The sequence below is a fragment of the Venturia canescens genome, chromosome 3, assembly GCF_019457755.1.
Source record: "Venturia canescens isolate UGA chromosome 3, ASM1945775v1, whole genome shotgun sequence".
Classification (NCBI taxonomy): domain Eukaryota; kingdom Metazoa; phylum Arthropoda; class Insecta; order Hymenoptera; family Ichneumonidae; genus Venturia; species Venturia canescens.
In genome coordinates, this window is record NC_057423.1 from 21,772,166 (window position 1) to 21,786,322 (window position 14,157).

At 34.6% G+C, this 14,157-nt stretch overlaps 2 protein-coding genes across 3 annotated transcripts in view; one reads left to right on the forward strand and one right to left on the reverse strand.

Annotated features, from left to right (window-relative positions):
• Nucleotides 1–8,482: 8,482 nt before the first annotated feature.
• Nucleotides 8,483–14,157, reverse strand: part of ChLD3 (Chitin and LDLR binding deacetylase 3) — a 121,308-nt gene continuing 115,633 nt past the window's right edge. For both annotated transcript variants that reach the window (XM_043414876.1, XM_043414875.1), the window contains exons 9-10: nt 9,287–9,457; nt 8,483–9,167 (exon numbers count right to left, since the gene is read on the reverse strand). In XM_043414876.1, coding sequence (XP_043270811.1) covers nt 8,889–9,167; nt 9,287–9,457 — 450 coding nt within the window. In that variant the 3' untranslated portion in view covers nt 8,483–8,888. The remainder of the gene's footprint in view (nt 9,168–9,286; nt 9,458–14,157) is intronic.
• On the forward strand, nt 13,055–14,111 carry LOC122408226 (uncharacterized). Its single transcript, XM_043414877.1, has 2 exons — nt 13,055–13,551; nt 13,633–14,111. Exons 1-2 carry the CDS (start codon nt 13,227–13,229, stop codon nt 13,842–13,844), a joined length of 537 nt encoding a protein of 178 aa, XP_043270812.1. The 5' UTR covers nt 13,055–13,226; the 3' UTR covers nt 13,845–14,111.

A 14,157-nucleotide genomic window follows, 5' to 3' on the forward strand; every position in this document is an offset into this window, starting at 1 on the left:
TAGATGCATTTTAATATTTTCTTTTTCAAAATACATACATTTCGTGTTATTTTAAATAAATTAAAGCACTCGAAATCTAATTAGAGACATCTCATTTTTCGTTATACTTTTTGTTTAAGAAGCATTTTTCTGAATAAAAATAGATGGAATTGAAAAGAGAATAATGATAAAAGTGTACCAATAAATATGAATGCGCTATGGATCCCCTTCGATCTCTCAAGATACGTAGTGAAATACTCAATTGAGTGACTAAATTGAGTTTCCTATGCTGTTAACCGACAATATTAAAAGAAAAATCTAAATCTGTGTACTCTAAGTTTTCATGGCTTTTTTTGGTCATGTTACCGAAGAGATGTAGTAGAATTACTTAAAAAAATGCTGTCAGTAATGCTGGTGAAACATACATGAAATTGAAAATTAGTGAAGTAAAGTCAAAGTAATGGATTACATCCTCAGTATTAGAAGTCTTAAAGAATTTCATTGCAAAAATTGAATTACTGAATTTGTAACTGCAGCAAAGTGCAACACTGAATCTATACAAATTACTATTTATTTTCATTGCTCAAATTTTCTCAATATAAATGTATATTACTAATGTGTGCTTATTTCTATATTTTTAAGAGAATTTTACTATGTACGAGAAGTTTTTTAACCTTTTTATCTTCTGTTAAAAAAAAAGAAATTGATTCTTAAAGATGAGAAATGAAAGATGTTGGAGTAAAAATTCTAATGTAAGTATTATTCTTCCATTTAAAACCGGTTAAAAACAAATTAGTCATGCAAAAGCGTGCTATAAAGTTACTTTTCATCATACCTGCACCGAAAGTTCAACTTTCCGAAATCGGAAGGTTGATTTAATTTCACTACACGGGAGTGAAACCGTAGAGTGAAGCTTCAAACCGCATGCTTGTCACCTTTGCCTTCGACTTGGGTGACAATTCTGCCCGCGGTTCGAAGTAGTCTACTTTCCCTCCCTAGGTGCGTAATATACCATTATCCAAATTATACCACAAATGTAAAATTTTACCTGTGTTCACAGCTGTCGTGTCAAAACCTATTGCTAATATGAAAACTAACATTTCATTGGTTTAAGGAAGTTGAGGCCATACAGTCATTTTTTTTAACCAAAAGTTATGACCTGTACTTTTCAAAAATTAGGCCAGTTTACAGTTTGGAAATATTGCATACACTTTAAGGAGGGTGGCTACCGACGATACAATGTTGCCATGCTAAACCATGTTAAATACATTGAAAATTTCAAAATGATAAGAATTTAATAAAATTTGGTGAACGTATTCTTTAGGGCCAAATTTGACAATACGAATTTTTTAAGATTTTTCTTCTGTTCAGTTATCGAGTAATTGATCACTAAAGTTCAAGTGTATAAGCATAGCGTTTCCATATATATAGGTATACATTTCGGGCATAAGAAATCTGCTTTAATACGTAATTACTCGATAACTAAGCAGAAGAAAATTTTGAAAAAATGGTGTTTTCGCACTTGATGTTGAAGAACATTATCACCAAATTTGATCAATTTCTTATCATTTTGACGAGTGTAGCCACCCTCCTTAAAGAAGAGTTGGGAAAAAAGAGACGAAAAACTGGTGAAAACTCAGTCGAAAACACGGACGGTGACGATCCTAGCCTCAAAAAACTGCACGGGAAACAGATTATTATTAATATAATCTTAGCAAATCTCCTAATAAATCTGAAAAAATTGACATTATTTGCTGCAAGCCTTGCTTATGTTGCCCAAAAAATTTCATATTTTTAGCATCATTTTTAACGGAGATATCACTGAATGTGTCTTGACTTCCATAAGGTTACATGTTATTTGGTCCAAATTCTTATTGATTTTTCTCAGCAACGACGCTCCTAAACTATCTGAAAATTTAACTGATTTTTTTTGCACTTCACTTTATAAGATGCAATCGGTTTAAAAGCGATGACATCATTTTCATTCTAATGCCTCCACTTCCTTAACATATCAATGATAGCCGAAACTTGATTGCTCATAAAAAAATACGAATATAACCTCGCGTACATTTGGCAATTTTCTTCCGCATACATTTTCTCTTACGTTACTAATTAAATAAATAATTTCCTTCATGATGGATAACTAGCCTGTAAAATTCGGTTATATTAATAAATATTTGTAATAACGTGTTTTAAGATAGTTCGACAGGTAAATCCCATATAAAAAGTAGAGTGCTATAAAGTTTCTGTGTGAAGATTATTCGTTGTGAAATATGTTCCAAAAATCATTCAAATTATTGTCAATGATCAGTAAAAAAAATATATGGTTACAATATTTTACTAAAATTTTTTAATTGCTGGTTATTTTGGCTTTTTAATATTTTTCACCGCACATGCGCCGAAAGTTTAACTTTCTAAAATCGGAAGGTTGAATTTTCGGTAGATGTGTGGTGAAAAATAGTATAAACTCCACGGGAGTGAAATTAGACTGCTTCAAACCGCGTGCTTGTACGCGGTTTGAAGTAGTCTACTTTCCTTCCCTAGGTGCGTAATATACTATTATGCCACCTGGACAGTAGTCTCAATGAAATCCTATTGTGACACTCGTCGTGTAGTTCAAAACACAAATGCACGATGATTTATAAGAATTTGTTTGATTTATTCTCTCGAGACTTGCTTCAAATGGGCAATTTATTACTGAAGGTTATAAAAAAAACCATTCTGAACGTAATGAATAAAAAAAATGAATCTGCTAAATCTTGGTAATGTATGAAAAAGATTGATTCAAAGGAACAAAACGTTGTCAAATAAATGCAAAAGTGACGAGTACATCGGATGACGAATGAAAAAAACTCAAAACATAATGGTATGTAAAAAAAAATTACGAAACCAACTGTAAATAATTTCAAAAAAACAATTAAGAAAGGCTTTCACAAATCATGGAAAAATATTATATTAAAAAAAATACTAATCCGTAAATATATTGCAAAGGAAAAAAAAATTCAAATAGAACGTGAGAAATTCATTCCTACGGGAAGCATCCGGAATTTGAGAAAGTTTTAGTTAATCAAAAAAGTTACCATCTGAGTTATGTGCAGCACGAAAATTTATAACATCATTCGGAGAATGAGTATTTTATTAGTATATAATCTACAATTTTTCACAATATGAAATTGTTCTGAGTGAGAAGCGTTCAAATCCAAAAAAAATCAGGAACCCCTGGTATTCACAATATTCGACGTCGATTTCATATCGGTACAAATGATGTTTAAATATGTGCTAAAAGTACTTGTCCGGCCCATCACTTTTCATTCAAATCACTCATTCAAATAAAAATCAGGACTCTTCTAGATCTGATGGATCACATGTAAGCATACAGAGGGAATTGAGAAAATGACCTCCAAGAGATTTTAACTTAATTGCATTCATTATAGAAAAAATGCAAACAAATTTTTCTGTAATATACAAGAGATATTATTGTGAATTAATGAAAAAGTGTCTTCAAATTCGATGAAAAGTGATGGAATTACTATTCCACCTTTCTTAAAGAAAAAAATTTCGAAATATCGAAATGTAAAGCTTCTATCCGTTGCAATGGTTTTGTTTATTCGTTGTCCCGAATTGTTGCGAAGAGATAATTGCCGCCGAGCATATGTGGAATGATGTCTAAATTCAAGTGGGCGTGTAACGCCAGCGTTAATGCTAGTTTCAGAAAAATAACGCATGAATTAACATCTAGTTTGATTTTTATTTCAATGAGCAATTTGAATGAAAAGTGATGGGTCGGACAATTACTTTTAGCACATATTTAAACATCATTTGTACCGATACGAAATCGACGTCGAATATTGTGAATACCAGAGCATCCTGATTTTTTTTTGGATTTGAACGCTTCTCAGAACAATTTCATATTGTGAAAAATTGGGGATTATAAAAAATTGTAGAATCTGGATTTATTCCAGTAAATGGTAATGAGGATGTATACTAATAAAATACTCATTCTCCGATTGATGTTATAAATTTTAGTGCTGCACATAACTCAGATGGTAACTTTTTTGATTAACTAGAACTTTCTTGTTACGTCCTGCACGGAGAGAAGAAGATAGTACTGGTTACCAAGCCGGATAGTACTCAGTGCTATCCGAACAAAAATAAAATTTCAGATTCTACCCAATGCTATGCGGATAGTACTGGCTACTATTCAGATACAACTCCGTACTATCTCAGATGTTACTCAGTGACATCCAAGATTATACAGCGTCAGATGGCACTGAGTACCATCCAGATAGTAACCAGTAATATGCCACATAGTATACGCTTCTATGTGACGATGTTACAGAGTCGTATCGTGTTGACTAATTTCATACGCATGCGCAGTTCATATGCGTAAGTTTACGTGTTGTGACTTACGTGCAAATACTATATGCGCATGCGTATGAAATTAGCCAACAAGATACGACACTGTAACATCTTCACACAGAAGCGTATACTATGTGGCATATTACTGGTTACTATCTGGATGGTACTCAGTGCCATCTGACGCTGTATAATCTTGGATGTCACTGAGTAACATCTGAGATAGTACGGAGTAGTATCTGAATGGTAGCCAGTACTATCCGCATAGCATTGGGTAGAATCTGAAATTTTATTTTTTTTCGGATAGCACTGAGTACTATCTGGCTTAGTAACCAATACTATCTTCTTCTCTCCGTGTGGAGATTCGTTTTGATTTTTGCCTAACAGAATCTATAGAAATATAATAAATAATTAACGTAGTAAATTACGTTAATAGAATAATTATTCGAAGAGGCGAACCGCTCGCGGTCCGTCTCACCTAGCGATAAGAAAACGCAAATCAGCAGCGACGAACGCCGTGAGACGGTTTGCCATGAGAAAATGCTGAAGCATCAATCCAAGATCATGGGAACCTCGGCCTAAGCATTTTCGACTGACTCGTACAAGATAGCCGGAGTCAGTGGGAAAAATGAAAAAAAGGGCAGTTAGTCTTGATTCGCGAACTAAATCGATCGGTTCTCCTCCGGCTTTGGTCGCTCTGACAAAATATTAAAACGCATTCAAAATTGTATCGCATCATCAACTCATTATTTTGAATATAATTTTATTGTTTTAAATACTTAACGCGCGGAGTTTTGTTTTTATTGCACCCGCGCGAATATATCCGCGAACAACGGATACGCCTGTTATCCTCTACTCATCTCTCTCTAATCACCGTCGGCTACATACCGGGCGACCCGAGAACAAGGGATCGGTCCGTCTTGCAGACGTCGAGCACAATCCACGTAACTCTAAGCATCAGCGTAAAGGTAAGTGGGTTTTACTCAAAATATAACCAAAAAGGATCCGCTTGTCAAGCGACATCGCTTCAATCCCCGGTCTCTCCCAGCTGACCGAAACTGAAGCATCGTTTATGACCACGGTAATAACAATTTATACCGGGACGTAACATTCTCAAGTTCCGTATGCTTCCCGTAGGAATGAATTTTTCACGTTCTATTTGAATTTTTTTTCCTTTACAATATATTCACGGATTTGTATTTTTTTTATTATAATGTTTTTTCATGATTTGTGAAAGGTTTCCTTAATTGTTTTGTTGAAATTATTCACAGTTGGTTTCGTAATTTTTTTTTTACATATACCATTATGTTTTGAATTTTTTTCATTCGTCATCCGATGTACTCGTCACTTTTGCATTTATTTGACAACGTTTTGTTCCTTTGAATCAAACGTTTTTCATACATTATCAAGATTTAGAATTTTTTTTTTTTAATTCATTACGTTTAGAATGGTTTTTTTTATAACCTTCAGTAATGAATTGGCCATTTGACGCAAGTTTCGAGAGAATAGATCCAACAACTTCTTATAAATCATCGTGCATTTGTGTTTTGAACTACACGAGTGTCACATGGGGTTTTCTTTATAACCTCATCTAGTTAGCATTTAAACAACACGCTATACGTCATATCATAACGAAAATATATAGGTATATACTTGTACTACAGATCGGGATATCGGTGAACTGTCAAATTCGCGATCTTTATAACCTCATCATCTATTAGCAATAAACAACAACGATACGCCATACGTTACCAAAATATATAGGTTAGGATGGCCCTTAATATGGGTAAAAAAAAAAAATTCATCGCGCCGCCCCCCAAAACGATTCCAAATGATAAAAAAAATTCTACGCAAAGCCGCCGCTATGTTCGGTAAGAGGAACACGTACCTGTAAGCATGAACTTGGATTCAAATATCAATTTTTCTGCATGATTGGAGAAATTCCGGTTTTTTAAATTTGGTTTATGTGTTAATTTTTTTTCCTACTTTCCAAAGCTATTGTATTCAATATCCAGATCAAATAATAAGGTCTTGATTCAAAGTTCAACATCTCAGCAAAAAATGGTCCTACCCAAGTTTTACAAAAAGCAAATTGAAGCTTAATAAACCAACTATCCGGTCCATACCATGGTTTAATTGAAAACAATAAATCCACGCTTGTGGAATTGATAAAAAAGCATAAAAATTTGCTGTTTTTTTTCTCGCACTTTTTCTCAAAATTGCACAGAATATGTAGCGCCGCATTTTTTTCGTCATAAGATCTGGAAATTAGAAACTTGAGGCTTCAAAATGCGTTTTGTTAGACCTCGATACGACCATTTTTCACTGAAATACAACATTTTTAAAAGTTACTAAATAATGCAGAAAAATTGAAATTTAAATCCAAGTTCATGCTTACAGGCACATCTTCCTCTTATCGGACATAGCTACGGCTTTGCGAAGATTTTTTTTTATCTTTTGGAATCGTTTTGGGGGGCGGCGCGGTCAATTTTTTTTTTACCCATATTAAGGGCCACCCTAATATAGGTATATACTTGTATTATGGCACCAAACTTGTCACTAAAGGAAAAACAAATAAACATCAAAAATGTGTGCAAAATTCCGACCCATTTTTTGATGCTATTAAAAAATAAATAATTAATATCTCTTCAATGCGTTGAGCTACAGAGTTCGAAATGGTCGCAAACGAAAGAAAAAAATAAAGTATACGTCAACTTATAGTATTCTCTGAAGTACTGTAATTATTTAATTATTAAAGAAACAAATTTTGAAAATTTTCGAAAACAATTGGAAACGCTATCGCTCCTGTAAAGACTCTCTGGCAGCGACTCGTCATAACATAAATGTACTTGTCTCAGAGTCGCTGCCGCGACTCTAGATTTCTTTTGCGTATGTGCCTGTTAAAATATATCTGCATGCCATATGCACCTATACGAACATACAAATGAACCCTCAGAAGCCCGTGAATCGTGGAAACATGCAGCTGTCTGACAAGGAAAGTCTTTCCGTTGACCTCCTTCGATTTTGATGTGTTCCGGGAGGGACTAACGTAGGTAAAGCATATTTATTCAATTTCTCTGCCACCAACCTACACAAAGTGTAGGATTTATCAATGTAAAATATTTTAATGGATATTTCGTTTTATGTGAATGAGATAGACATAATTGAATAATTAAGGGAATAGGAGAAATCTTGCAATAAGTGAAATAATTAATGATCGAAATAATTAAACGAATAATCAAGGGGGTGCCTGTATGGTCCCGTACGGGCCACAAAGCAGGAGATTGGGTCGCTTAAATAACAAATAACAGAAAATTAGATTTATTAATAAGATATGAAAAATAGAGGGTTCGACGAGAACAGAAATATATGCGAAAAGAAAAAATTACAAAACGGTTTACAATTTGAATGAATCGAGGTACAATTTTGAAGATGAAAACAACAGTGAATTAACGTTTACACCAACTTACTCTCTTACGTGAACGGGAACAATCCTCCCGTTCCGCGCCGCATACAATAGCCGCAAGACGAATTTCAAAAATATCTATGATATATATTTTTCACTAAAATTTAGTAAATAATGACATATTTTCAATATTATTATAACTCCCCCCTTACTTGATTAACGGTGTTTTATTCTGATTATGAGAATTGTCTCTGTTCAGTCAATAACTCGCACCCAAAATTTGATTTGAAATACGACGCAGAAGCTGTGATAAAACTGCGATCGTGGAATATATTCACCACAGTCGGCTATTTTTTTTTCTTTTACACGAAAGAAGTCACAATTCGAGACTATTTTAAACCAAAATTAAAAGTATTAATCAAAATGAAGATAAATTCTGTCAATGTTATTAGAATGCTTCTCGGGACTTTTGAAGTTATGCTGTTGTGTCCGCGAAGACCGTCGCGAAGGGACGAGTTATCAAGGGCGAGTATTTAAGGGATTTAGGCCAAAAGAGCTGAACTCCAACTCGATACTTTTACGACAAGTTAACAATAAGTTTATTTAAGAAGTTACAAATTCGAGGTTTTATTGCCTCGAGACCAATCGTTACAATTCTCGTCAAAGACTGCCGAATTTTGGTTAGTTGGTAAATTTATAGAGTCGGGGGTTTTCCCCTTCTCGTGCAAATATAACTTAGATTTCCTTCTGGAAGTTTCGATGTTGACATCGAGGGTCGATGCGCTCGTTCGGGAGCATCGATATTTCGCCATTTCTGCGTTTGTGCTGAGAGTGCTTAATTTATTTTAATGAGTGCGATGTACAGGCACAACAATTGCCAGTATATAAAACGATAAAAGACCGCTGAAAGAAAATTTTGAAAATATTTTGTTGACTGCAATGAACGAATACAAAGGAGATGTTATTGGTAGTATTGAATTTTGGTAGAGATGTTTTTGGTGGAGATATAAATGTGCTGAGTTATTACGGGGTAGTGTTTTATAGTGGTAGAAATGTTACAGCAGTTGTTTTTTGGGTAGAAATGAATTTTAGTAGAGATGTTTCTGGTAGAGATGTAAGTGTGCTCTCTGAAATATTCGAAGGGAATTCAATCAGCTCCAGATTCGTTCCTGAGCCAAGGATATTGTTTGGGACATTCGAAACACGTTTGCAAAAATCTGTAGGACTTAAGAACTCGAGAAGGCAATCTGCATGAGCTGGGCAGGTCACAAGCGACTTCATGAGGTTCATAACGTCGTTTTCGACATTTCCAAGGTTCAAAACCATCAAGGTCTCTCAGAGCGGTGGGTTTTTTAACCCATTCAAGAATTTGGTAGCTCGTGACAAAATAAACGTCGGGTAGCCGTAGGACATCGTCCAGAAATTTCTGTAAGAAACAACAGTAGCAATATTTTTTTTACTTAATCGCTCGGTCGAAGAATTGAAAAAAAATCTGACTCCATCGGTCTCAATAAGAGATGGAGTTGCAATCATAATCGACCTTACTGTGAAAGCATAAAGATTGTTGGAGGTTTTAAACCAAGCTGCGTGAAGGTGAAGACCAAATGGTGCACGATTCGTAATGTAATGCCGTTTAAAATTCAACATCAACATCTTGTAGATTTCTTCGCCTGGCATATTCTGCGTACAATCCTCTACTGATGTGCACGTGAACTCCTATGATCGATCGTTATATTTTCAAAATTTATATCTTGCAAAGACAATTTTTTTTTATGAGTAATAGTACAGCTTTTATAGATCTTATGAGTATTTGGAAAAACCGCAAGATTAAATACATACTAAAATATAAAACATAATGAGATATATTGTAAAATTTTGGATAAACTTCCAAAAATCGGAAACCGAATTTTGAGCCGAACTTTTGTGCACTGCTTCTTTTTAACAATATAAGACTTCCTCTACAGGAATTTTTTGCGACGCGCAATATTTACCGAAATATAAAATTTTCAAGTTGCTATTTAAGCTCTAGCGAATATATCTATCACTATAAAAATACTTTAAAAAAGTAAAACAAGAATGCCAAGTATTAAAAGTCTGCGACCGTAGTTTCAAATGATATATCTTTACTAGATTTTCAGTCAAATTAAAATTTCCTTCCCCATTATTTATTGCTAAGATGACGGTAGGATGATCATGATTGGAAAAAAATGAGATCATTCTAGTATAGCCAAGAATATATAGTGAATTTCTTTTATATTATGAATTTCCGTTTCTGCAGAGAGTCGTGTTACACCTCCAATGGTATCGGCTGAAGAGTTTTATGACTTCAAGGGTTCTCAGAATGATTTTGCGATTAAGAGATTGTTATTCTGATTTTATGCACAAATTTACTTTTAAAATTACACACTAACTTGGCGTGGATGGTTTTAATAAAAAAAAAAAACACATCAAAGGTATAGTAATTTGTTACTCTATGGTGGCAGAGACTTGGAAGAAAATCGATTCTTCTCAGATTATCAGGATCCCCTGGTATTATTCACAAGATTCGACGTCCATTTTAGATCGGTACAAATTATGTTTAAATATGTGTTAAAAGTACTTGTCCGGCCCATCACTATTCATTCAAATAAAAATCAATCATAAAAAAACGAAATTGTACGGCAGAATCCGATTGAAAATTTATTAAAATGCGATTTATTATCAGTTGAATGTTCACAATAAAACTATAAGTTAGTTCTTATAAAGAATAGAATTTGGTCGCTGGAAGAAATGAGAAGGAAAAATTGCCCTCATTGCAATATAAACGGGGGGGTTATATCAGAAGCTTGCACATATTTATTGTGCAAAATATTTTTCATTTATCGATACACAATAATATCTCTTGTACATTACAGGAGAATTCGTTTGAATTTTTTATTTAATTAACTTTCTTGAAAATAAATTCCTCAATTTCCTCTGTACGCATACCTATGAAGCATCAGTTCTAGAAGGGCCCTGATTTTTATCTGAATAAACAATTCAATTTTTAAAAAATGGGCCGGACAAGTACTTTTAACACATATTTAAACATAATTTGTACCGATCTAAAATCGACGTCGAATCTTGTGAATAATACCACGGAATCCTGAAAATCTGAGAAGAATCGATTTTCTTCCAAGTCTCTGCTACCAAAGAGTAACAAATTACTATACCTTTGATGTGTTGTTTATTTATTTAAACGCTTCTTAGTGGAATTTCATAATGCTAAAACTTAGAATTACTAAAAAAACACTTGTCCTCCGATTGATATCATAAATTTAAGTGCTGCACTCAAATGGTAACTTTTTTGATTCATAAGAACTTTCTCAAGTTCTTGATGGTACCCGTAGGAATGAATATTCTGAATTATCTTTAAATACTTGGCCTCGAATTGATATCATAAGTTTTAATGCTGAACGTAACTTAGATGGGAATTCTTTTCAATTGATTTTAAAAAAATTTTTATTTGCCTTTTTTTTAAATTTTAATAGAATTTTTTCCGATTGTTTTTTATTTTTGGTTTTTTATTTATATAAACTTCTTTCCTGGTTTTGAATTTTTTTTCTATTCCTTTCAGAAACAAAGGACCATCAATGTACTTGTCCCAAAACCTTTTCTTTCCCTAGGGTTGATTATAATTCAGAAATACGTTCATTTTAATCACTTAAAGTTGATAGAAAATTTATTCTTGATGATTGAAAATTGCGTTGAAATAACAACAAAGTTTGGTAACGTTGTGTGATTTCTTTATATGCAGCTGTTAGATTGGGCAGGGTCTCAGTACGTCACCGGGCAGTTGGACCCCGCATTGTTCGGATATATATATATATATATATATATATACGAGAACAATGCCGAGTTGGACCCCGCATTGTTCGGATATATATATATATATATATATATATATATACGAGAACAATGCCGGGTCCAAATGCCCAGTGACGTACTGACACCCTGCCTTAGATTCGATGCAGTGAGACCTGTGCCTCTGTGTTTTCGTGTCATTTTTTCCGTCCGGCGTTTTTGGAGGTTATCATATCAACGACTGCGGTAAACGAAAATGATGGGGAAACAAATTCAAAAAAACCTCAAACTCATCGATGGAATGGTCGATTTGTCAGTTCTCGCATTTATAAGCATCGCACTATGCTCACTAAAGCTGGAAAAAAAACGAAAAGTGATTTGTGGCGAGAATGTCAAAAGTTTCGAATCAATTGATGTCGAGGGCCGTCGCATTGTAAAAGTGTGATTCATGAATCTGTCACGGAGTTGCTCCCGTTAGTGTCGTAGTTGCAACGTTGCCGAATTTCTATACGGCAGTCTCTTAACCCGATATGATCGTGATGCAGTCACATATTTTCGGTAATTTCTTGTTATTTTAGTCGGTAAACTCGCTGTTCTTTTTAATGAAATCATTCTATATATCGTCCTGATCCGAACTATCGTTTTTCAAATGAATTTCTTCATTCATAAGAGTGATATAAGCAAAAAAGTGTGAAGGCAACGACTCTGTCCCATTCAACAGATGTAATGAAATGACATTTTTGCTCAACTTCAACTTTTTATTTCTCCGAAACTGGTTCGGTAACCTCAGTTTTCCTTGAAACAGTGTATTCAGGAAATATGTATCAACAAATAGGAAAATTTTCATCAATTCATCTAAAAAATTTTAAGCAACAACCTTAACTCTCCCAGTGAAGAAACTGTACCCTGTGCAAAGTGCCCAAGCGTGTCAATAGCACCTAGCTCAACTCGATGCGTAGCGCAAATCGACACTTCCCCGCCACTCACGTATCCCTACTTTTTCCCGCCTGCTGTCAGGTGCACATATACCATGCCCATCGCCAGTGAGGATCTATGCCCGGCGGTAGAAAGTGGGGATACGGGAGTGGCGGGAAAGTGTTGATTTGTGCTACGCTTCCAGTTCTTCTTCTCTTCTTGAATGGCTATCGCCCACTGAGGGCATGTGCCACTACGTTTCCAGATGAGCTAGGTGCAGGGGTCTGACACTCCAGACCCCCCACTCTTCTTATTTGGCTTTAGCGTCAAAATCATAGCCAACTTACAGATACGAAATTATTCAAGGTGAAAGCGTACACTAAGGGTGGTAGACCTGAGGTTACCTGAGGGATATGAGCTCTACGACAGAGTTGGAGGGGATGGTCGAGACATTGCGCCGACGGCGCCGATTTTAAGGAAGTTGAAGCCGTACCGTCATTTTTTTTACGAAAAGTTATGACCTGTACCTTTCAAAAGTTAGGCCCGTTTACAGTTTGGCAACGTTGCATGCACTTTAAAGATGTGTGTTATGCGTGTACTTGTGTACACTTCTTTCTCATATCAATTCGACGTTGTCTCTCAACGAGGAATCATGAGTGTAAACGGAAAAATTACAATAGATAAAAACGGTGTAAAAATATTTACGTGGAAAAGGAAACGAGTTACGGAGGCTGTATTTAATTAGCGAATGAGCCAAATGGAATCGGGAAAAAAAAGACAAAAAACTGGTGAAAGCTCAGTCGGAAACACGGACGGTGACGGTCCTAACCTCAAAAAATTTCACGAGAAACGGATTATTGACGTTCAAACACTGAGCGAAAATTTGGTATGCTCTAAATGTCAAGAAGTTCTATCCTTATGCGATATTCAAGATGAGCGTCGGATCGGTCTAGCTTCGGCATTCAAAATAAAATGTAAAAAATGTACGACGATGAACGTAGTCGAGACAAATGCCAAGCATGTGTCAAATGCTGGCAAGGAAATTTTCAATATAAATACGGAAGCTGCTCTTGGTACGTATTCTTATCTTTATAACTACAATGAAATATTTATTTTCTATTTTTCTTCAATGCTAATCGTTTGTTTACTTACAGGAGTATTACATGCCGGAATGGGGTACTCTCACCTAAACAAGTTCCTCGCATGCATCGACTCGCCTGTCATAGATTCAAAATTGTTCAAACGCCACGAAAGAGAAGTTGGAAAAACCGTGGAAGCGGTTGCCAAAGAAAGTTGCTCGAAATGGGCAGAAACAGAGCGTGAATTAACAATTAAAAATGCGGATGAACTAGCATCGTTGCTGTAAGAATTTTTCCATATGATTGGATGAAAAACTTTTAAATTTGAAGTTTGATATATATTAGATTTTTTTTAAGAATTTTCAAACTAGTACGTTTTACAAGGTGGTTACTAAATTAAATCATGTCATCAATTTTTTACTTTAATCCTAGAAGTATTTTTTGGCTTCGTATTGAATAAAACTAAAAAATGAATTAATTTAATACAATATATATACATATATATATATATGTACACTTATATGTACAATTAAATATAGATAAATATATATACACTTATATGTACAATTAAATATAGATAAACATACAGATATGCGGCGC